Source organism: Blennius ocellaris, assembly GCF_963422515.1.
Source record: "Blennius ocellaris genome assembly, chromosome: 11".
Taxonomy (NCBI): Eukaryota; Metazoa; Chordata; class Actinopteri; order Blenniiformes; family Blenniidae; genus Blennius; species Blennius ocellaris.
This window is the reverse complement of record NC_137660.1, coordinates 25,273,556-25,298,825: the sequence shown is the minus strand read 5'-3', so window position 1 is coordinate 25,298,825 and position 25,270 is coordinate 25,273,556. Positions and strand designations below refer to the sequence as shown.

Genomic DNA, 25,270 nt, shown 5'->3' with positions numbered 1-25,270 from the left:
TGTCATGTATTTGCTCTCTGCGTGTGCGTGCATGCGTGTGTGTGTGTGAGTATATTTTGTATACTTTAGCAGCTGCGTGTTTGTGTGTGTATTTGTGTTGGAGCGGGGAGGATTTCAGTGTGGGCTATTGTTTGTAATTCTCCCTTTAGAGTTTGTTATTGCAGGTTTATGGACAGTGACATGTTTATTTATACGTGTTACTGCATGTTTGCAATATACCAGATTGAAGATGTTTATCTTGTGCCTCTTGTTGCCTGGGTTTATGAAGCCACTTTTCTTGATGGTTGCACATACCAAACAACTGCAACAGAGTTTCAGGCTGCTCTGGGACAAAACTAAGCCAGACGTTGTTTGAACCACCTTTAACATATTGGCTTCAACAGTTTAACCTTTTCGAGATTGTTTTTTAAAAGGATTTTTGGTCGAGCACGCTTCATTGACTTTGCTTAGGTTTTAAAAACTCATCCAAAGGGATGATGCAACTTTGTGTAATATAGTCGTCTGGTTTGTGTTGGTAAATCCTTGAATAAATAAAATATATAATCCTCTGTATGGCTGAATATATCAGCTTCTTCTTTTTTTTTTTATTAAAAAGTGCAATAACAGTAGCCTCTCACTGGAGGGCGCAAAAGGTACATTTGAACTAATCCAGCATTTATTTGTCCATTCATGGCACTAATGCAATGAAGGACAGAAACATTCAGTAACTGAGTTACTTTGAGGAAACAGCTTCTTAGCTTGTGATTTCTTTCTGGAAATCAAATAAGAGTCAGTAGGTTGCCGCGATTCTTGTGCTCCTGACACAATTACTGCACTTTTTTTTTTTCTTACTGTGGAGGAAAGTGACACCAAAGCCAAAGTGTGTTTCAGAAAGTGAAGGCTGTGTTCAGTATGAGCCTCAGAAAATGTTCTCTTTCTCTTGTTCCTGTCATGTTTCCTTCAGCTCAGAGGAATTGTCCGATTTAGTCATCGAGCCCGTCTGGGTTTTGCCGGCTGTGCGTCGCCGCCTCCGGTTCATCTGACTGAGGAGGAGCAGGAACATGGCAGAGATGATGAGAGCCACTCCCGCCATGAGGAATCCCGTCCCGTAATCACTCATCTTGTCGATGAAGAATCCTGAAAAGAGAAGAATTTGTGAGACTTACACACACTTTACCCAAACCAGGACTTTGAGGATTATTCTTTGTAGCTATCTTTACTTTGATGGCTTTTTACTTTTACAAACTGCATTTGGACACAATAATCAATGTTTTTTATTTACTTTACTTTTTAAAACTGGCCTGTTACTTGTTTTGAAATTTCTATTCATGAATACAAGACACAAAAGATTTAACAACACATAGGAAAACAGAAGGGATTCCATGAAACTCGATATTCATCAGAGGCTTACAAGACATACTCACAATATAGTTTAGAGAGCTTTTAAGGTGTTGTTTTTGGACATTTTTTAAAATTTCAATTGATTTTACTTGTGCTTGCTACAGAGTGGAAACAAGTTATTACTTAAAAAGAAAAAGTTTAACATTGTTTGATTTGTGACTCGAGTTCTTTTCTTATCCTCCAATAATGAAGCTGGTCATTCAAGGCCAACAGACATAGTTTTACAAACAATAGTTTTAGTGTGTGTATGTGTGTTTGTGCACGTATCCGCACACCAGGCTGACTCGCTACGTTGACTTTCAAATACGTGTCACCTCTGGTCAAAATCTCCCACAAACACACACATTCACACCTCCAGCCATTTTAACCCCATCAATTAAGATAACAAGCATGTTTGCTGAATTGTAGGAGTTGTATCCCTTGCACAGTTTAGGGTTAGTGTTATATATATGGCAAAAATCAGGCAGAGATAAGCACAGGTGGATTCCACCATAATAAAGTTCATCCTGAGGCGATAACGCCCGAGACCTCCTCTTGTGAAAGAAACATAATTAAAACGCTTTGATGCATCCTCAACATCCATCAGCTTGGTAGTCTTCAAAGTGGTGGTGCTTTTAAAACAGTAAATAAGTTGAAAATAGCCTCTGTGTTACAGGGACCATGCTGGGTTAAAAATAGAACACTTCCGGCTATATTTGTATCTCCTCCACTTCAGTTAGCATTTAACTGAGTAAGAGGTCAGTTTTTGCCTTCAGCACTTCATTAATTTAACATTTACATGTGGTCGTAATGCTTTAATCCAGATCAGGACTTTCCCAGCTGCCGGTTAAATGGAAAACACCATCCAGTAGTGAAGGAAGTAGAAGCTATTTCAAAGGATTTAGAAAAGAAATGGTTTAGGATGAAGGATTGCTTGAATTTCTTTTTTTTAATTACTATATCTAATTGGTCATACTTTAAAACAGGACTGTCTATGTACAGTGTCAAGAAGTTGTTGTCCTTCACACCTCAAATACTCATGCTGCTCTCATGCCCTGTTTGTTTTGCCTGAACAACAGCCTTATAAATCCCATCGTATGAACCTGTCCAAACTACAGTCTGTGAACTTGCTTGGTTTCTGCCTGGGAGGTTTCCCCTGCTGATTTACAGCTCGATGTGCTCGCAGGCGGGACGCTTTCTGGCAGAGGTGCCCCTGCCTGATGCCAACTATAGCTGGGTGTTTTTCAGGCTGTATTTACTGCTATTGTTTAGAGCTGTGAGTGAATGTGGGCCATAACCTCAGTAATAAGGTTCAAATCTTCCCTGGTTTGTAAAGCGGGGCTGTCACGACAGGGAGGTTATTAAGTGCTGATTCGCATCGAGAGAATTGGAAAATATTTTATCCTGCTGGCTGCAGGAATCAGGGGATTTTTTAACTGCAATTTGAGTGTGATGGGTTTTTTTTTTAATGATTGAACTGATTTAAAAAAAGATTGCTAACAGAGTGATACTGGAGATAGTTTTGAGTTGTGATAACTTTTACAATCACATAAAATTGCATTTGGAGTTTACATGCACTTTGCATGTTTTCTGGTACTTGCAGTGCACAAACATGAGGTAATTGGTGACTTGACATTGCCTGTGGATTTGAAGTGATCTGAGTGTGTGTGTGTGTGTGTGTGAGTGTCCATCTCTGTGTGTTTATCGTATGATGGACTGATGACCTGGTAAGCTCTGTCTTCAGCAATGGTCGGCTGGGACTGGGAACCTCCACGAGCCCGAGCCGGTATATAAGATGGATGGATTTACAGAAAAAAATGGGAAAATTTGATGGTAGATGGGAAATAGTGACGTCATTAGACTGCAGAAACCTTAATATACAAATATTGAAAAGTCACGCAAATTAGATTTTTTTTTTCAATCAGTGAATAAGATGTGAAGTTACATTACCTGGCAAATATATACCATTTTTCAGATTATACTTAAGTATTATTTCCTAATTTACTGAAATAATCAATGCTTGTGCTGACAATTTAAATTTAAAGGCCATGTAGAAATACTCTTCAGTTTCAAATGTGTGTCTTTCATCTTTTTTGCTGGCTGTACTCTTTAATTTTCTTTTTTTTTTGTGCTAGGAATATATTTCTATTCAAGAAATGAATTCTGAAACCGACTGTAAATATGTACGTGTGTAGAACCACACTGCAAAGGTAATGACTAGCTGTGGTGCAAAATAAGAAATTAGGCTTAAACGTGGGCTAAAAGATGAATAAATATTAGATGCCTGATTCTTCATGACACATTCAGAGCTGCCAAGACTGTAATGCTCGATTTCTGCACATCACATTGAAACATCTGCCAGTGCATTTTTACAAAGAGACAAAACTAATGTATAACAATGAGGTTTTTTTTTCCTTGTCTGCTTTTGCGTTGCGTTTCCACAGCTGTTATGACTTCTTCTCAGATAATGCAAAAATCAGTGAAGAAGAAAAAAGATATTTGGGAAGCGGAAAGTGATCAGCCATGAAATTGACACAATCATGATATCATAATTTTTGCCAGTTTGCTTTATGAATACCAAATTGAGGATCCTTGCAGGATAGATGAATGGCAAAATCCATGATTAACTGAAGGGCAGGGAGGCAAAAAAAAAAAAATCTCATTTGGTTTGAATGAGGCTTAGTGGGCCGCTTTCACAATGCAGAATGATGCATAAGCACCTCTATTGTGTGATAAATTAATGCCCAGGCAGTACAGGATGGAGAAAACCTTGATTTTTTTTCCCGACACCTCTTCTATTACAAATGTTAACCCAAGCGCCAACTGCGGCGATTATTTGTTATTCTAATGATATGCAATCTATTTTGTGTGGTATATTGCATTAATTCCTTCGCTCGCTGTCGAGATGGTGCAATGAATCAGTGTGGATTACACAAGGTGTAACTGCCAGTAGGCTAGCTGTATTTTTTTTTTAGTGTGTGTGGAAGACTCTTAAAGCTCACCAGCAATAGGTGGTCCAAACAGGCCTCCGCTGCTGCGTATGAGCATGAAAAACCCCAGCGCACTTCCGAGCTGTTGGACTCCCACCACCTCAGCCAGCACGGTGATGTGGATGGCCACCGTTGCGCCGTACACCAGACCGTACGCTGCGCTGAAAGCAGCCAGCTCCGGGAACGTTGCGGTCAGTGGGCAGAGGAGTAACACGGTGCCGAGCAGAGTCACTGTAACTGTCAGCTGATTCACCTGTTTGGAAGAGGGACGGAGAAGTCGGCTGAGTTCATGAATTCAAGCAAATACATGACTGCACACAGGGAACATGCAAACAACTACACAGAAAGGCCCTGAGCCCGGAATTGAGTTAACGACAAGACCAGCGTGCTGCCCTAAACTCAGTTTTGGGATATACATCAGTTTTAAGCATGGGGTTTATTGTTATGTCACAAACCATACCGTCTCCACCAGTCGTAGGTTTGCCACCCAGCCGAAAAACACCCTTCCAAGCAGATCCAACACTGCGGAGATGGACATGAGGGCAGCTGCCTGGTATTCATCGATCCCCCTGCTGCGGGCATATGGAACCAGGAACAATCCTGGGGCAAAGAATCCCAGGGCGGCAAACAACCCGAACATCGAGTACACCATAAACCGAGCATTTGTGATGAGGGTGTAATCTACGTAGCGACGGATTTTGGTTTTGAGCTCAGCACTTTTACTCCTTCTGGACGAACTCGGTTTGTCGTCAAGAGACATCTGCTGATCACCCCGCTCTGACAGATTCAGCGCTTTGGTCTCTTCACAGCTTGGCTGGACATGAACCAAGTCTTCCTGGGACAAGCCCTCCTCTTCTGCTTTTGCGTCACTGACATCTCTTGTGGGTTTCAGGGGCCTCAGGAGCATCCCGCACACACACAGGTTGAGCTGCAGACCTCCGAGGATCAGCAGAGCGCCCCTCCAAGAGTAGCTGTCAATCAATAGCTGGAAGAGCGGCGTGAGGATGAAGGTGAGGATACACTCTCCAGAGCTGGCCAGGGCGTTTGCTACCGGACGTCTCTTCTCAAAGAAAGAACCCAGCAGCGTCATTGTAGGAGTCCATGTCAATGCGTACCCAAGACCTGCAACGGAAGGAGAAACAAAGGAAGTTGCATTTTGCATGCATGATTTGGGTTTGTCTTACTCGTATACAACAAAATCCACTTACCGTTTAAAAACCCCACCGTTAGGTAAAGTTCCACTAAGGTGCGAGAAAAAGAGCCCATCGCAACGCCTACGCTGCATATCAGTCCTCCGATTGTCACTACGGTACGATGGCTGTATTGAGTGCTGAGCGCGGATGCTATCGGAGCTATAGAGGAACACAAGAAATACACAAAGATTCAAGTTTAGAACAAATACAAGCCCGTGAACTGATGCAGAGCAACAAAAACACTGTATTTTATATTACATAAAACACATTCATATTTTTAAAGTGTAGAAATAAAAACATTCTCTTGATGTATAATCCTGTTTCCAGAGAGGTTTGGGAGTTCGACGAGTGATCTTAGTCATTTACTGTTTTAACCCGGGAATTAGCAATGTCGTTAGAACACCGGAGATAAGAAAAAATACTTTATTAAGAGTTTTGGGATTAAGGTAATGTAATTCATCCAACATGGAAAAAAAGCACCTGGGATCTGATGACGCGAACTAAATAGGAGATAATAGAGTGCCACCTGCTGGTCAATTATTGAAAGATTTCACAAACGTGCAGCATTTGTGAAATGTATGCACTTGACATTTGGGTGATCCAAATGTGAACACATTAGTACGTTAAAGTGTTGAACGCGGAGTAAATGAATCTGTGATAGTTACCCACAATGTGAATGGTAGCAACAGCAATGGAGGTGATCCATGACGTTCCTGCTGCCGTGGTTTCAAAGTACTGGTGTATTTCAACATAGAACACACCGAAGGCCTTAATGACCCCAAAAGTAAGACCAAAGACAAAAAAAGCTGAGAGCAGGATGAACCAAGCGTAGCCGCCGTCGGGGGCTGCTGCCGGTGCCGCAGAGACCCTTCTGGTGCGAGTCTTCGCTGGAGAGTCCATGTGGACCTGGGCTGCTTTCTGCTGTACTTGGATATCTCAGGGCAGACGAAGCAAAAAAGGAGGGTATTTCTTAATATCTTTTTTGGTCATTTGTGCAACAATCACCAACAAAAAAAACAAACCCTTTATAATTACTTCTAATTATTCTCCTTTTAAAATATCAGTGATATCCATATAGTTTATAGTATATTGTACAGTGTTTTCATTTTCTTAACCAGAAATGCTACTACACTTATTCGAACATGTAATTTTTTATTTTATTTTTATATTTTTACCAAAATGTGATGCGATGCAAAGTATTCTACTTGAAAATGCATGCAAGAGTAATTCTTACTGCTGGAATCTGCTTCCTTTGAAAGCATTCAACATGATTTTAGTGAACTGAACTCGAGAGAAGACTCTGACCTGCATTGAACACATCAATGATCACGTCGTACAAAGTCAAGCTTAAAACCTGCATGGAACTCTGATAAACTGCCTTTTGCCCATCGACAGGTCGTCTCAGCACTCACAACTTGGTGGGTCGAGGTGATGAATGGATGTATATACTTTGATATATGCCTGCTTTGTGATATTCTAAATTTCGCCCTAAACACACTGCTTTTAAATATTTTATTTGGATCAGAGAGATACACAATCACATCTAAGGGGAATTTCACTAATAACCCTAATTTGCATGCCGTAGTGCATTGGGAAAACATGGGCACGCACAGAAGACAATATGCAAACTACTACACACAAAGGCCCCACTTAGAGTTGAACCATAGTTCATTTCTAAGTTCTGCTTTATGCAGGTCAAAACTCACACTGGTGTAGCTTGAATATTGAGATTTCATTCTGCCCGTGCTTCTTTCGCGTTACCGTTAAACCAAAGTCCTTGGTAAATCGACTCAAAGATTTCCATCTAGTGAGATTTACTTTCACTCCTTCCGTGGGAGTGAGGTTAGAGAATGGATCAACCTCACTGCCATGAGTATGCTCTTTTTACTGACCTTGGCTCAAGCCCTGACATTTATATTGCCTCAGTCCAGGACTTGGTTTCTAAATTGGAATTTCCAGAAAGGGGGTGGTCTTCAGTGATGTGTGTAATACGATTTTTACTCACCAATTCTTTGGAAAAACAAACTTTAAAGTTTATTAGAACAACTTGAAACAAGCCAGAGCAGGGACACTAATCTACTAGAAACCCGGACTGTTTTCTCTCAGATAACCTTGGCATAAAAAGAAAGGGGATTTGTGTGCTTCATTGTTCCCTTTTTAAATGGTGCTACATTTGTAAGATGAGCAGCAGAGCAAATCTTCTCTACAATGCCAAACAACCTTTCTTTGCTGTTGCTAATGATGCTTGTTTTGAGCTGACTGTGAGTAAAGTTAGTGTTTTCTCTAGGAATCAGCTTGCTAGGTTTGAATGACCCGGACACGGCAACTTCAATCTGGTGTGAAATTGAATTATGGCATGTTTTCCAATATGGCCTTGTACCATCCACATAATGGGGGCTGTTGGCAACAGACCCACATAGTGGGTATCCCCCAAAAGGAAAGTTGCCTCATTCTGCCACCATTCAAAACCTTCAAAGTCTTCTACAGATTTGCAGTCGAGGTTTGTAGGACAATATGGAAATGAGCAGATTTTCCAATAATATAGGGTTCACTGCAAGAAGCAGTGTCAAATTTAAAAGTCTTGTGTAAGCTCCCAACTTAAAAGGATCATCCAAAGGACATCCAGGCAGATTTCACTGGATTCCACCTGGATGAATGACCAATTTCCTTCTTTCTCTAGAAGTCAATTTGAAGATGGGACAGTTAAATATAAACATATAATGTATGCAGCCCAAGCTCAGTTTTTTTAGCCATAGTCATTGTCTTATGAAATATTTTACCGTTATTGTTTACTCTTAATCACAAATCAATTGTTTCCTAATTATTTCATCCTTTTCCAGTTCATCACCTTCAATGAAATCAGCGCCTGCAGTTAAGTCCTCATTACAGTTAAACCAACTCGCGCACGCCACGTGCCATTAAAGGGTTAACGCCGGCGTCATGCGTTGCCTGGCAACAGACCTGCTGCTGAACTGAGGGCAGCAGACTGCGTCGCGCAACAAACACAAACAAAAACTCACAGCCGCGTCTTCTTACCGGCTGCCTCGCGGCTGTCGCCGATGTCGTTAAGCTGCACAGGAACGCCGCGAGTTTTAAAAAAAGAAAACGGCCCCTGCCCGCCGCTGTCGTCACCTCTTGCACCGACATTGCTCAACCTGTGTGCGTCATTTTAGAAGCGCCCGACCGCGCACACGGACCATCGCACAAGGTGTTCCTCTTTTATCCAGCGGTTGTTTTGTTTTTTTGCGCAGTGTGATAAAATCCTGTTTTATTTTTCAATCCTTCAGTTGGACTTGACGGGCAATGATACGACCAAAAAAATAAATAAATCAACCAACCAACGAACACAATTAAAAATTGTTTCTGTGCGTCATTTTTGTGTGTAAATATTTTCAAAAAGTCTTCAGGGACCTGAAGCCTTCCTGCAGGATATGTAGAGTTTTTGCTCCAGGCAGTATGTTGATGGGCAATCATCTCTTGTCATTTGAAAGTTACTACTTCACAAATTAAAATGCAAAGCCTCCAGAGAAAAGGTTCAGTATCATGAATTAAAGTGAGTGCATGACCTTTGACTTCCTCTTGACTTTGACTCCCAACTCATAAATACCTGAATGCATTGCCTTAAAAATGTCTCAACATGATAACAACTATCCTTTAAAGGACAACTGTGTAGCGTCGCACAGAAACACTGCCCAATCCGTGTCACGTTATTAAATAAACAAAATAATAATAATAACGACAGCATCAACATTTTTTTGGTTGAAATTTAACCTCACTGAGTTTAATGTTCAAGTGCCGTCTTACTTCATCAGACTTGGTTCTCTGACTGATGATCAGCCAGACAGTGCTTGCATATACAAGCCAGATGCCATCCTGTCGTCTGTGACACAAACTAATATGCACACTCACTGACTGATGGTGAAACATTCATAAAGTAATAGTAAAATTATACAAAAGTCATTTAACTTAATTCAACTTTTCTCAATAGGAAGATAAATGGCACAGACCTAATCTGCAAATTGGTTAAAGTTCAGAAACTTAAAAAAAAAAAGAAAAAGAAGAAATGGTATTTTCTTTAACAAGACTACTTAATTTATTTTGAATGTTGGGATTTATGGCACACTGTGTATAATCAGTCTTGTTTCTATGAATATATGGTTATTACTTTTTTAATGAATCTCCAACTGAACCATTAATGAACAAAAATGATTAATTAACTTTCCTCTGAGCTTACTACATCTTACATTTTAGTTAGTTTTATCAAACCTATATAAGTTTGAATCACTTACAGAATGAATAACAAACGTTAACACCTCAAATATATTGATACAATTGGTTTTATACAACAGTATTAAAGGAAAACAAATTTGCCAGTGTAAGTATTTTTTCTTCTCTTTGGACCAGAGCCACCATAAGCAGATCAGGTTCACCGTGCATGATAGGATTTGGCTCTATTAATTTATTTTTCTGTTGATGGAAAAATGCATTTCACAGAAATACCAACGCTTCACAAAGAGCGGGGTGTGTGTGTGTGTGTGTGTGTGTGTGAGTATTTTTAAGCCCTTTCAACTATAGCGATTACCCGCCTTCTGAAAGAGGTCAGGACCTAAATCCTTATCATGAGCTTTAAAGCTTTCAGTTTAAATCAAGGGGGAATCACGGTATATATCTTGATATGATTTGCAAACTGTAAACATGTAAAATCATACCCGGTTCCTACCTGTCGTGGCCAGTTGGACACCATATGTGCCTTCCTGCAGTCTGGCTTTCCAGGAGGACTGTGTCACATGCAGCGTTGGTGACTGCTGCTGCGACGGCGGTGGTGCTGGTGTCACTCACACACTGCAAATCTAGCAACATACCACATTGTAGATTGACAGAAAGAAAAAGGTTTCATGTTAAATTGTGAGATTGTTAAGCATAGACATGAAGTTGCAAAAGAGCATGAGCAAGAGATAGTGAACAAAATTAAAATAGGAAGTAGCATGTAAAGGTAATAAAGGGTTAACAAGCATGTTGAGTGCAGCTTTTATGGTAACATGTGAGCAACCTAACCTGGACGGACCTCTGTAACCCATTCACTCAGCATCGCTGGGCATGTCAACAACTCGAGACCACAGCAGGGCAAAGTTTTATCGGCTGTCCGCATGTGTTCCATGCGTGGTTACGCAACAGTTTGTAACTTTGTTTTTACGATCGTATTCGTGACACTTTTTGTGAAGAAGTAAAATCTTACAAACAAGTGGTTGTTGCCACTCTGATGATAGTTAATCTCACCTTGTAATTCTAGTACCGGTAAATCATTGCAATATCCTCTAAAGGCATTTTTTTTTTAAAGCGTTGTCATGGTTGCAACTTCCTGTGGAGTCCAGTAAGTAGAAACACAACCTTGGTAGAGTTGACTTTCTTGCTGGGGAATGAATGCTAGGGTCTAGATAATGTCTTATGTTTGTATGGTAGAGAAGAGTAAAGGGAGCAAAGGTCATAAGAACACGCAAGTGCGGCTTAGTTATTATATAGCAATATTGTGTGTGTGTGTGTGTGTGTGTGTGTGTGTGTGTGTGTGTGTGTGTGTGTGTGTGTGTGTGTGTGTGTGTGTGTGTGTGTGTGTGTGTGTGTGTGTGTCTGTGATTGTTTCTAGAGAGAGAGAGAGAGAGAGAGGGAGAGAGAGCGAGAGATGAGGCCACCATTGGGACACACTGTCTATCAGGAGGATCAATAGGTGAAGACATGTTGTATGAAGGGTTAAGGTCGGGGTTAACGTAGGTGTTACAAGTTCGGGCTACAGAAAGTTTGCAGGAAGTGAATCTGAGTCAACAACTCGCAACAAACACTTGGAGCACATTACATTTGTGGGGTCCGACATCCCTTATAGGGACCATAGTGCAGAGCAATGCACAGTTCAAGGGCTGATGTTAACAGTTAGAAGAAGGTAGATTTGAATGATTATTGTGAAGTGTTATTCTGCATACTTTTTTTTTTGTTGCTTTTTCTCACTGGAGTTATTGTTTATTTTTCAAAGGTTATGATGGCAAATGCAAGGGACAACAGAACTTGAGACAAAAAAAAGAGAATAAGAATAAATATATAAATTGATAAATAATAGAAAAGTAGATAAATAATAGAAATACAAACGTAAAATTAAAATGAACGACGGATGGGGGTGGGGGTGGAGGATTTGTCAGGGGGCTGATTCTGTATAATCTTACAAAGACAATGCAACCAGTGGAAATTGCATAAAATAAATACCTTGAGGTGAAAGTTGAACGATAACTCTGAAAATTACTGTAAACTGTATGAAAACAGTTCATGCAATCTGCAAAATCTCTGGTAAATAAGTTAAAGCCCAGCTTGACTTCAAATCGTGTATTTCTCTATCACATAAAATATGTATGTCTTTTTGAAGTTTTGAAAAATATTCAGTTCATATCCATCAAGAATCTTTCCATATAAAACTACAAATCAAGAGTTCGAGTGCTATTTTATTAAATGTAATAAAATAGGTTGGGCTAACAGGTCCATCGTGCTGGTGTGCTATTATAACTATGTAAATGGCCTGGAAGTTAAAAATACATCAATTTTGATGATTTCCACTTCCCCTTGGGCAAAGAGTACAATAATTAAAGTCTGATTTCACTGTAATTTGTTTCTATTTATAATCAGAGCAAAGAATGAAGACAGACCATAATAAACACACATGAGCTACAGGCTCAGACGTCTAAGACAGTACTCTGCACGGGGCAAGGCAACGCAGCGGGGCGCTCGGCGAGTCCTTTTATAAATCATAAGCTTCCTCATGCTGCTGTCTGGCAGACGGCTAACATGACTCCTGCCATGATCAGCGTGTCAAGATGTGTCACACACCAAAACGAAATCATCCAGGCAGGTTAAAAAGGTTTACTCTCGCTTGAAGCAACACTTTGTTTACAACATGAAACTCAGACGTGGTCGTCATATTAGCTGCGAGGAAACAAACCAGAAAATAAGCTGTAATTGTTCTCGAGTCAAAAAGGGCAGCTCTCGGGGTCGCGACGACACGATCTCAGCTGGTGACCTTTCCAGGGTTTTGAAATCTATCACAGAATAAACACAGAGAGACAATTCCGCGCTCACAGCCTCACCGACAGGAAACTTTAGGCATTTAATGTGAAGTTTCAATGAAAACGCATTGCTTTTGTGTTTTTGCTCCAGAAAAGTTACGCGTTTACACGGCAATGTTTCAAAAATGATGTAGTTTTCTTGTATGGCCACCAGTGGCTGCTGCTGTTTGTTTTTGTGATGAAACCTCAGGCTTGACTCAGAACCACACCCTATAAACATTAACAATGGGGAAAAAACAGACCTTCGTATGGACATACAACCAAGTTGCTTTGCTATTATAGTGACTGTCAACTGTAAAACTACCAGCTCCCAGGAGAATATGAACTGACGACACTCTGGAAGCCGCCATTGTTGTTATTGCCCATCTCCTCGCACATGTGCAGAAGAGCCATTTATTATTTATTATGGTCGCGATGCCCATGAGCAGTAGCAGTGATTCGAGTCTGACCATTCTCAGAAAGTTGTGTTTTACCCCATTTACACAAAGACTGTGTATTTCTTTCTCATTCTCAATAATATACAAAGCATTCTCCAAAAAGATTTGCCATGACATTTTACAGTCGCATGCTTTCATTATCCCACATCAGCACTGACGAGGAGCTTGTAAATTTCCTGCAGCCACTTGTCAGCAGTGCAGCTTGCCAATAAACATTTTCAAACTATGAATTAAGCTCTTGAGCAGCATGTTTTTATGAGCTTTACGGTTCACCGAAGAGGCACAGTGTTGAGGTTTGTGGTGTTGTCATTGAGGACGGGGCATCTTTTACAAAGCCAAGACTCTGCTTTCTCCTGAGTCGGCAAGATGCGGTCCAGAGTCTGGCTTATGAACAGGCAGAAAATTATTCTTCATGGTTAATCCGTCTCATTAGAGCTGCCAATAGTGTCAGCACAACACCAAAACACTGCAACAACCAAAGAAGGCTGACTCACAGATTTCAATACTTTTTAATACATGCTGTATGTGGTATTTCAGATTTGATATCAGTCGCTCATGGTCCTATTTTCAAACTTTAGTTTGCTTCTGTATTCTGAAGGTCATTGTGTGGCGGCTCTGTTTAGGTATTAGAGAGAGCTTAGAGAGGGCAAAAAGGAGAGGTGGAATAATGGAATCAATCTTCTTTTTCTGCATCTGTCCACCCAGGCAATTATTTAGACCGGTCCACATACCCAGGGTGTTTCCATGCTACAAAATATAAGGTGGAATTGCCCCTGTCTTTTTTTAAGAGTATCAGAAAAATGACTTTCATGGAGGGGCAGGCTTTTTGGCGCGCTGAACACTCGCATATAGATCCCGACGGGTGCTCTCAAAACAATTAAAGATTCATAGGCATTGCTAATAAATTATAGATTTATGATGGGGATGACTGGGAAAGGTAGCGTTATAGAAGGAGAGGAACACCTCCTGAATAATAAATATGTGCTGCGGAGGCCTGACAGTGCACATCCCGGCTGGTGTTATTAGCTGTGTTTTCATAGGACCTCTCAGATGTTTGGCTGCAGTGTATCAAGCTCCATGTGTGAATTGTTGCTGCAGCAGAGAGTTGTTTGTCTGTGTAGGCAGCCCTCAGATGTCACCGTATAAGCCCTGAAGGAGAGAAAAAAAAAGAAAGGAGAGCGAACTTTCTGCTTTTTATACACAATCTCAGATCTGTGTGCGCATGAGGACGACCCATACTAACTCGATGGCATGTGAATAAAGCCGTTGTAAAATTTTTATGATGGTTCATGTTATACAACCAATACTCTTCATTCAGAATGCAGCTTGAACAGTGTAGGAACTTCAGAGAGCCTCGGCATATTGATTCAGGAGACTTTGCTGACTGAAGCTTTGTAGTTTTTTTTCATTACTTGCTTGTTTAAATTTTGAAACTTTTCTCTGAGTCAATGATGCAATAGCTAAGAAATGCAATTTAAATATGTCTCTTAAGTAAAAACGAAGTCTCATACTTAAAATATATTAGTCAGCCTTTGGGAATAATGTAATATTACAAAGTATTGCAATACTGTTGATTGTAATGCATTATCAATGGTTACAACAGCACTTATAGTTACTTTTTCCATTCCTATACACATTTAAAGCTAGAGAGCTGCTGTCTCTCTCTGGTTGAGCCAAGTTTTTGTAAGCAGAACATGATGTGCTGTGATTCCTTCCAGCCCCTTTTTTATTGCAGTGAGTTTCAAATGACTACAAAGCTATTTGAAGCTACTTAACCAATGGTAAGGAATTAACCGATTAAATGTATATATATATATATATATATATATATATATATATATATATATATATATATATATATATATATTTACATATTTTTTCAAATCACATTTTTAAAAAGTCGTTTAAAAAAAAAAGTCCCCCTAATGATCACAATTCCCGTGAAGTAATGCATCTCTCCTGATGTTCTTTTTCGACAAATGGCACCCCAGACTCTGTCTAAACTACTTGTTTCTAATAACATTCATATAAGTGTCTTATTATTTCACATCTAACACCCACTTTTGACACCAACATGAAATATATGTGACTGTTGGTGCCTGTGTGGACATAGATTTATGTTGCATTTGTCAGGTCTCCGATTTACCACAGGACATTTGTATGGATCTACCCAGCACAGAGCAACAGCAGCGTGACACAAGACAACTTCTCTGAATACTGATGCACCCACGATGTGCCCTGTGGCCACTCACACGTGTGGCACAGTATTTGCAGTAAAATCTAACAAGCCACTTGTCGTGTGCATGCTCTCCTGTGTGTGTGTGTGTGTGTGTGTGTGTGTGTGTGTGTGTGTGTGTGTGTGTGTGTGTGTGTGTGTGTGTGTGTGTGTGTGTGTGTGTGTGTGTGTGTGTGTGTGTGTGTGTGTGTGTGTGTGTGTGTGAGAGAGAGAGAGATGCAGTGAGACGCTTCATTGTGTGATGAGCCAAGGTCATCGTTGAAGAACAACGAGGTGGTAATCATTCGTCGAGAGAGTCTGCTCGCATTGGCTGTCCGGGCTGATTCCCTGGTCCCTGATAAGAGGTGATGCTAAATGGCTGGTAAATTATTATCACAACCGATCTCGTGGTGTTTTTCTGTGATGAAAGACTAATCTTGCTTGAATAACACGCAGACATGACATAAAGCACATTTTTTAACCTCTCAATCGTCACATGTGAGCTGGTTTCGAAGAATATTCTATATGAAGTGGATGCTCATTTTAAAATTTTTTAACTAAATTTCAAATAAAAGTAATGTTATTTGTGATGAAATTGCATGAGGCTGTTTTGATCTGTAAAGCCATCAAGCCATCTTTTAATCGATTTTTCTAATCCAACTTTGGGTCCCAGTGGGACTTGAGGTAATCTCAGCTGCCATTGGGCAAAAGGCCAGTACACCCTCAAGCAGTTTTTGAGTCACACACAAAGATTAGTCACAAATCAACAAGATAAATGTGTTTGGATGGTGGGATGAAATTGGACACCCTGAAGAAGATGCAAACTCCACTCAGAAATGTTTCCAAGCACCAAACCAAATAAGAGAACAAGACATTTGAGTTCAAATGAAATGTGATTTTTTTTTTTCTTACTCTGTTCAATAACATTAACAACACTGCATCCAATTTAATCCTGTCGGACAAAAGCTACATGGCTAATGTCTCCACTTAAAGATACAATGCCCCCATCCTTGTTGATCCTCAGAAAGACTGAACAATGTGTGTGAATCCATATTATATATTCATAAATGCAACATGACACAGCTCGATTGGTGCTTTAATTAAAAGACCCGTGAGTCTGTGATCTCTGCACTTTTGGTTCCTGTGCAGAGGAAACTTTAAAGATGTTTGTGCAAGCTCATTTTTAGGCTGGTCAACTTCTTTAAAACTGCCCCCCGGCACTTTTCCCTGTCTCCACGCTCAGTCGATGATCGTTTTGGATTCAGCTCTGCGCACGCACGCAGTTTGCTCCTTATTTCCTTCTGTCTGTCCTTTTAAACACCTCCACACCGTCTCCCCTCAAGACTGTTTAAGCAGTCTTTTTTTGTTTTTAAGCTGAATGTCGTCGAATGAATTACTCTGCTGAGTGAAGAGGAGCCGGGGGCTCAGGGGGATTGGAGTGGCGCTCCTCCAGAGGGCAACTGAAAGCCTTGTCAGAAATTATGCCGACTCGCGCAAAGTCAGCCAAATCATGCCCCGGGGTGGGAGATAAAGTCAACCTTTGTGATTCCCGGTGATTCGGGGTACACAAACAGATGCATTTCTAATCTTCCCTTTTTTTATAAGCCTGTTCTGACATTCTGACCACATTTCATGCCACTTGCAGTTGAGTTTAGAGTTTTAAGTCGCAGGAGTCTTACATTGGGAAAAGTGGGTGGGAGTATTTTGAGTAAATTTGCATCTACAGTGTTTGGATCTGTATTTCCCAGTCAATCATTATTTTCTTTCTGTCTGTTTATCTGTCTGTCTGTCTGTCCGTCTGTCAGTAAAACTGCTATTTAATCATTTCATAACAATACACATTACAAAAACTGAATTTAATGTAAAAATAATGAAAAAAACTCGTATTAGACTGTTACATGCCTGTATGCAATGATCAACCTACTGGCATGTTTTCTTTCCAATAATGCTTTTTCTCCCAATGCATCTCTGAGAATTGAGATTGTACACGCAGCGTGTGATCTTGGAGTTTACAGTGTGACTTTCACTATTCATGTGTGGGAGTTGGCATCCCCACTTTTGCTGGATGTTAAAACATAATTGTTAAGTGTATGTTGTCTGGTCAGCTGGTGAAGTAGCTTTAATCACTGTGAGAGAGAGAAAAATAAAATTGCAACCCTTGCAATAAAATAATTCCAGAAGGGGTAAACTTCCTTGCATTGCGCGAGGCGGCGGTTCCATATATCATCTGTTGTAATCTCCTTGCACAGCTTTTATTTTCCTCTCTTCTACCCCTCCACCTTGACTTCAATGCTTCAGCCTTCACTTGCCTCCCTGTGGCGCACTCCCAGGAAGCACAGGTGTGTGTGTGGGCTCGCCCAGATGGCAGTGCTGTTGATGACGAGACGAGGCAGCCAAGTAATCGACTACATGCAGGTCATCAACCAGCCACCAAAACTCTTTTCTCACTGGAGCTGAAAGAGAAACTTTAATCTGCGTGTGTAACGCGAAAAGACCTCAAACACACTTTCTAAACTTCCTCTTCAGTATATGAAAGCAGGTTATGTGCCAAAAATTGCCATTCAGGTAGAAGCTTTTCGTTGCCAAAAAGCCCATTTTAACACATTGTTTGTCTTCTTGTTTGCAACAATTTAAAGTTAACCGATGCGTCATTGCATGAAACATCTGCAAGTGGCTGCAAGTTGAGGTATGAGGGTGTTTCCACTCGCCCTAATGCTAAAGTAAACACAAGTATAGCCTCGTCTTTCAGCAAACAATTTGCTTAAAACCAAATATGATTTATCATGCATGCACAGACATCTATGCTTCTTATGGAAATAGTGTAAATTGTAAATGGAATTATGCAAATGTGTGAGGTTTCCCCTCACCTGTTGAGTTGTGCCGGTCTCCAGGCAAAAGGTGCGTATCAGGAGGTTGTTTCCAGGAAACTACGGATGTTTACAGGTAGATACAAGTGTGGCTTAATGGGGGTTCAGCTGAGGACATTTCATGTGGGAACAGCTCCCAGGAGTTTGGTAACAAGCCCTCCTTCTGTCTGCTCCAACATTAGATAATACTCTGACAATTACCTGTGGTAAACTTTCAAGTAGTCGTGTTGATAAAATTTTATACTGTGCCCCATTAGACTGACAGCCATTTGTGTGTAATTCAGCTTGTAGCTTGTGATATTTATTCTTGTTTTTGATCCTTCTGTAAATTATTTAATCAGATTTCAGTGAGCTGAGAAACACATGTACTAAGGCCAAATTAAATTGCCATGTGACCAAAGCCGACTGTGAGGTGGTTAATGTTGGTGTGAAAGGTAGCTGTCTCTTGTTGTGGGCTGTAATCAGTGAAGGTGCGATGTTCGGATCATTACTGTTGACAGCTTATTTTCCTTCTGCATAATTTATGCAGCTTGAGTTTGTGATGAAATGCCCTTGTGTGTTGTTGGAGTCCATTGATTAGTCAGACGTATGATGCAAGGTCTTGGATGTGTGGCATCTTGTTGAATATACAGAATTTATTTTTTACTTTCACAACACAGGGCATCCCTGACATACAGAGGGTTCCTCCTTCCTCCTCTGGGAGTCTTGCTGTTGATAACAGCAGCACTTGTTGGTTAGAACTGTCACAAAACAAATCTTGAATCTTTAACGCATTAGAGCCCGATATGTAACAACAACCCAAATTGTAATAAAGAAATAATGTAATAAAACCCTAAAATGTTATAACCGGTTCATAATGTCAGAAGATTTACCAAGAATTTAAATGTGATGTGAAAATATTTCATGTATTTAAACAAACAAAAAAAAAAAATCTTTTACAAAATGCCGCCATGCAAAACCCCTAAATAGTTCAAATGAAGAAGTTAACAACCATGTACAAATGTGCATCTCAAAATGAATAAGCTACAAAGTAAAATCTTATAAAGTATTTGTCCATCAGATATCAGGGTTTGTGAATAGTGGGCAATCTCCACAGAGGCTGTCAGACTTTATTCTCAAATGATCAATCTCATTCTTTTGATGAATAAGTGAACATAAAGCCCGGCCGAGCGTTTGTGACAAAATATTGATCAAAAAGTAAGTGCTTCAGACAAAGGAGCCTCGGCAACTGCAGCAACTCTGAACCTGTGGGAGTTGTAGCCATTAAGTTTCATCCCGCCTCAATCATTTACCTGATCGGATTTGCATCTCCCTCGGTTTGGGTCGGGTTCTTTCTCCCAGCAAGGCGCTCTTTTGGTTTCCATAACAGAAGCAAACATGGAGCAACACAGCTCTGGTATAATGATTTCATATGAAGAGTCTTCTCTCTGAATGATTTGTTTTGATTATGGGCTTTACTCCAGGTACTTGAGCTGGTCTCCTGGTGAGCTTTCTCAGGTACATTTTGTGTGTTTGTGTATTTGTGTGTATGTGTGTGTGTGTGTGTGTGTGTGTGTGTGTTAATCTCTTGCGGCCTTCATGATGTGTGCCTTCTGCTAAAATAAGGCTCAAAAAAAGGACTGAATTTTCAGAGCAAAGTTGACACAACAGAGAGGGAGAAATTGAGTCTGAGTAAATCATTCAAATGCAAATGTGATTGGCTTCAGAAAAGATGGTAGATGAAGAGACATCCCCTCTTTTCTCTGTCCACCCCCAAATTCTTTTTCATGTCTTTACCCACCGCAGCTTTCTGTCTTTTCTCATTTCTGTCAACCAAACAAAAAGTGCAGCCTACACATCAAATTTGATTCCCCAAACCAAGTTTTGCATTTTGAGAAAAAAAAATAAAATCAACATCTTTTTATTTATTTCTTCTTCTTTTTTTTTTGCTCCAGTGGCTCCAGTGTCCCGACAGTCTGGTGTGCATCGACAGATTTTGTTCACTTTTCCTTTTCATTCCGTTGAATTAGGGAGAGACGACACTCCGCAACTCCTTGAAGACTCGTTTGGTTGATTGAATCCTACATTTGCAGTCTCGGGCCATGTGGTCTGCCATCTCGATGGTGGGATCTGGCCTCTATAGGGGCTTTCTGTTCTGATAGTCTGTGTCTCTGTGCTTTAATTGGATTCACCGTCTTATCAGAAATCATGCGATGTGCATTCACCCTGACATCCACAGCAGGGAGCACATTCAGACTGATCACATCTCATCACAGGGAGAGAGTACATGAAGACGTTTGCTGTTTGTAAACAAAGAAGACGACTTCTATCTGTTGACATTTTCCCAGTAGAACTGTAAGAACAGAAGGCAACTGAACTAAAATCGGCCCTTAATCTGTTTTCAAACATTGCATGGTAAACACATTTCCCTGCTTCCTGTGATTTGAGCTACAAATTGGTTGCAGTTGTGGTGAGTATAGCTATTATGCGAAAACTGAGCAAATAATTAAAAAATAAAATGCATTGAAAGTTTTCTATTTGAATTGGATGGAAAAAAATGTCATCAGGACATATTTAATGTTCAGTTTATAGAGTGGACCTTCTCCAAATCCCAAGGTTGGTGGGTCGATCAATTCCTTATCTCTCCCTGTCTAATTGTGTGAAAGTGGCTTTGAGCAGCAAACTGCTTCTAATGGTGAATTGATGAATATAATTGATCACAGAAAGCATGATAAGACCTACGAAGCATTGGTGATGCTTCGTAGTTGACCTAAGGTGAGAAATATGACTTGGCCAAGACATTTCTTAGCTTCAAAAGCAGCATTTTTTTTTAATCAATTGAATAAGTAGCAGGAAGCTGACATAGGGAGGCCAGGAGTTGTAAAATGTGAGTGTTTTCTTTTCTGGACCAAGTAAAAATTTGAGCAGCTGCGTTTTGGACAAAGCGAAGGGAGAAGGATTTTTTTTTTTTTTAACTGACTGTGGAGAGCAGAGTATTAGACACAGCCTCAGTCGACCCGGAATGAAGATGCGAATAATAATTTCCGCATTTTTGGTTGATAGGAACAGTCTAATCCTTGAAGTGCTTCAGAAAATGTAGAAAACAGAACTGGATTATTGGTTTAACTTGTTTTTCTTTACTGAGATCAAAGTCAAGGATATCTATCCTGATGTCTGATCACAGCACCAGAGAAGCTGTCCGTTATGTCTGTTATATCCACTTTTAGATGATTTCTACAGGGATTGTCTGTGCTGACTAGTTTTTTGCTGAACTGTTTTGATAAATCTGCTCATAAAGTGAAAATGGGAGTACTGAGGCAACCTGCCATCCATTTATAAATAGTCTTATGTTTTAACTTTCCTCTTCATGATTTTGTTATCACATTTTTGCTTTGGTGGTGCTGAAAAAGACAAATTACATTCAATCTGAAGATAAGAAAGTAACTGAATTACAGTTGTGCTTATTGGACCTACGTATATTGAATGATATACAGAAAACATTAGAAGCATTTTGAATAACTGCAGTAAAAGATTAGAGAAGCGACTGAAGAGCAAGAACAACATCGTGCTGCATTCAAACAATTAAGGAAAACAGTGTTTGTGCCTGCCTTCTCCACTCAACTTCGCTTCATATTTATATCATGAATGTTTGAGTTACAAGAGTGAAAGTGGCAGATATTGTGTGTCTTAATTGATCTGTGAAGAAAGAAAGAAGGGAAAAAAAGTATGTTTTGCAGGTTAATGGCAAATCAAGATCTTTTATTATCTTTTTAAAAAAATTTTTTTTATAAAAAGCTCCTGGAGCGGAGACCTGTTGTCTGTAAAGTACAGGCGGAGGAATATACCACTTTTTTATTGGAAGGAGTGGAAAATCCACCTGAACTGCGGGAGTTGCCAGAGAAAACAGGAGGGGGAAACATGCAAACTCCAACGCAGACAAGCTCCCAAGCCTGGACTCCCAACTGGGGGTTCAAACTGCTGCACCTGTAGTACGAGGCCAACTTATCACGTGAGAGAAATACAAAGCTTTTGGCAGCAGATCCTGAGTCTTTAGATCCCCTAGGTATGAACAGATCACCCAACCATATCACGACATTGTCCTGGAGGTTCACCAAAATGAAAGAAGTACAGCGTGTTACTAGTAACAAACATGTTTTGTAAGTATCTGCCAAGCAACAGTCGTGCGTCTCTTAAACCTGCAACCATAGTTTTATTAACAAGTGTACATTAGAATGTCAAAGGATGTAAAACTAGCCAAAGGTATGACGAGGGGAGTTTTGGTGTCTAAACTGCTCACCTGATGAAGGGGAAACAGGTCGCCACGGAGAAAGTAAACTCCTCTGACCTGTAAATAGTAATGTAGCGTATCAGCTCACAAGCACTGCACAAAAGAAAACACTCTTTTATATATTTATTTTTTGTCAGTCCCATTGAGCATATCCACTCAACCTTCTTACCTCCATCAATTTTCAATTGATAGCTGAAGAACACTGAAAGTCAAGTGCTGGCTTAACTGGGAAAATTACTTCTTGCAACGTAGTCTTCAGCTCAAACAACCCGGCAACACTTGACTGTAGCCGTGAATATAAATAGAGAATGAAAGTATAGCCGGCCATGAATTTTAAGCAGCCGCCTCCCGTCTTTATTTTCAGTTGCTTCTCACATGGATGGCCGGCCCTTCACAGCACGAAGCCAGACAAAAATCGGGCCGAGTTGAAGAAGATCACTCAGCTCTCTGACTGAGGTTGAACTCTCTTTGCAGCCACAGTAACATGTGCAGTGAGCACATACTGCTTTCAGATGAATTATTTAGCATTTGAGGAAACATGGTGGTTTGTCTTCTGTGCAAAGAGCTTGATGAGAAGAGGGTTAATTATCTTAACCTTCCAAAATGCAAATCTCACATTTTCTAGAAACAGTTTCAGCTCTTGAAACATTTATCATAGTTTTGGTGATTATTTCAATTAATCGATGTCGGGGTTTTCTTTTCTTCTTTTTTTAATGTCACTATATTCTTTTCAAGGTTGCAGAAAAAAAAGAGTTGAATTCAAAACAAGATGACTGCAAGAAGCACAACAGCAGATTGTTGAGTAGCTTTTAAAAACTGATGCCAGAGCCGAACCATGAAACTTTCTTGTTTTTGAAAAACTGCAGTGGACCAGAACTACTGGGACTTTTTCTTTTCTTTTAATCTTAAACATTACATTAGTAAAAAGGACACTGCAAATACCAGATGAATCCATCAGGTTCATTTGCTTCATTCCCACCTTACTCCACGGAAACAACGTGCACATGTTCACGTCAGCCCTTTGCACCTCCGTTCTTACTTAACCCGCTGCAAAAGATGCACATTTGCAAGTTAAGTGTATTTGGACTGCATTTTTTAATCACTTCGCAGTCTCAAAGGGCTTTCCAACACCCACATCGTGGGAACAATGAATGCATGCAGTGACCTCTCCAGCCTTCAGACTTTCAACGAGACGAAATACTCCTACTAAAACCTTAATTTCAAATATGAGTGGGTGTGCGAGGGGGCATTTATATGTGAATGTAGTGGTGAAAGGGGAAAGATATGCCATTTCTAAAACTTGTGATTGATTGGTTAATATGTTTTGACTCTTGGCATAAATTATATAAGAATTAAAATTTTATTGTGGAAAAGCTGCTGTGCGGTGGTGTTTGAATCTTTCTGCATAATGTTTTGGTTTGATTGTTGAAGCAGAGCGGTCATGTAAATTTAGTTAGACGAAGAGGAAACTAAGGATAACATAAGATAGGAAAAAGTTTTAATTTTTTTATTTTATAAAAGTGAGAAAAAAAACACTGCAAGAAACAAAAATCAAGACGGAAACATAAAAGTGTTGCACTGTTATTGTTGGAGCAAAACTGTAAGAGCTCTTCAATTTGTGCTCAGCAGTAGAGTGGAAATGTGTCTGGCTGCAGCGGTGTATGTGACGAGCCTGCTGACAAGATCCTAAGAGAAGGCTGAAAGAGAAGCTACACAGCAGATCCAGTCCAATTACATCTTATAACACAATCTGTGCTCTACCATCCTGTGTGTGTGTGTGCGCGTATGTGTCTAAAGCAAAACAGTGAGTCGCTTTTCATGTGTAAAGATGTACATTATGTGCATGATCATCAATCTTCACTGATATTGGGCCTTATTTCATTTAAAAGTGGTCAATAATCAAGCTTCTGTTGTAATGTAGAAGACCGCTAAACCATCTGGGCCAATTAAAATTCACCAATCTGGCTTGTTAGTGTCATAAAGTCGGCCTCATTTGTTCATAAAGAGCATTCAGACAGGTACCTTAAAAAAAAAAACACGAGCCGTGATTTATTTCCAGTGGCTGCATTTGGTGGATAGTCAATTAACAGAAGTAAGGCGAGTCGTTTGTCAAGTGTAAATATGATGGGAGGTTTGTAAGTTATTACTCAGATTTTGACTTGCACTGTAATGAGTAATTGTCATCTTGGGTTTTATGCAGGAAAGAGGTGTTTGGAACATTTTAGTCTGGTTTAAACCATGGGAAGCAGGGATGGTGCTTCATGAAGGTTTTTCAGTGTTTTCAGATACAAATACTGCAGGTAATAATATACATTCAGTTTCTTTCGACCTTTTCTGAAGCATTACATACAGCATGACACAGACATAAGGATCCAGGATATTGGTCCTTGTGTTTCGAACCCTATCAACATATGAGTGATATGATTTCATTTGTGTTATTTGCTATATCAAAAATGTACATTATTTCTGTGGCTGTTAAAGTTATGCAAGAATTTACAACCAAATTTACCTGGAGACACCATTTAAAGGTTTGATTAAGAAAAAAATCGTCATGATTCCCCTTAATATCACTATTTTTGTGTGAGAGTTATGAAAATATTTATCTGTAATTTAAGTACATTGCAAGCAATTGTTCGTGCGTTGATCTATTCTGCACTGCTTATGTTACTGCAGAATCTCCTGTCAGATGTAACGCCTTTTAAAACTGGGTCCCATACACTAAAGGGACGACAAAATCTTTGCATTAGAATATTCTGGGGATTTGAATACCATGCAAAGTCACATTTCTGGCAGTAACTCATTTGACTGTGTGTTTTGTTTTAATCCCATCTTTAATCTAGAT

At 39.9% G+C, this 25,270-nt stretch overlaps 1 protein-coding gene across 1 annotated transcript; it reads right to left on the bottom strand.

Moving 5' to 3' along the window:
- Nucleotides 1-778: 778 nt before the first annotated feature.
- Nucleotides 779-10,346, bottom strand: LOC308136786 (monocarboxylate transporter 13). The gene is made up of 6 exons (XM_080505264.1): nt 10,263-10,346; nt 6,208-6,477; nt 5,558-5,701; nt 4,810-5,471; nt 4,362-4,602; nt 779-1,116 (listed from the first exon to the last, which is right to left on the bottom strand). Exons 2-6 carry the CDS (start codon nt 6,440-6,442, stop codon nt 929-931), a joined length of 1,470 nt encoding a protein of 489 aa, XP_080361390.1. The 5' UTR covers nt 6,443-6,477; nt 10,263-10,346; the 3' UTR covers nt 779-928.
- Between the last annotated feature and the right edge of the window lie 14,924 nt (nt 10,347-25,270).

Bases quoted from the DNA above. Each gene is read 5' to 3' on its own strand.
- LOC308136786 (XM_080505264.1), bottom strand. From the start codon at position 6,442: ATGGACTCTCCAGCGAAGACTCGCACCAGAAGGGTCTCTGCGGCACCG. The intron at 5,702-6,207 runs GTAACTATCACA...GTTCCTCTATAG, and splicing joins TGCTACCATTCACATTGTGG to CTCCGATAGCATCCGCGCTC. The intron at 1,117-4,361 runs GTGAGCTTTAAG...TTCTCTTTTCAG, and splicing joins GTTTGGACCACCTATTGCTG to GATTCTTCATCGACAAGATG.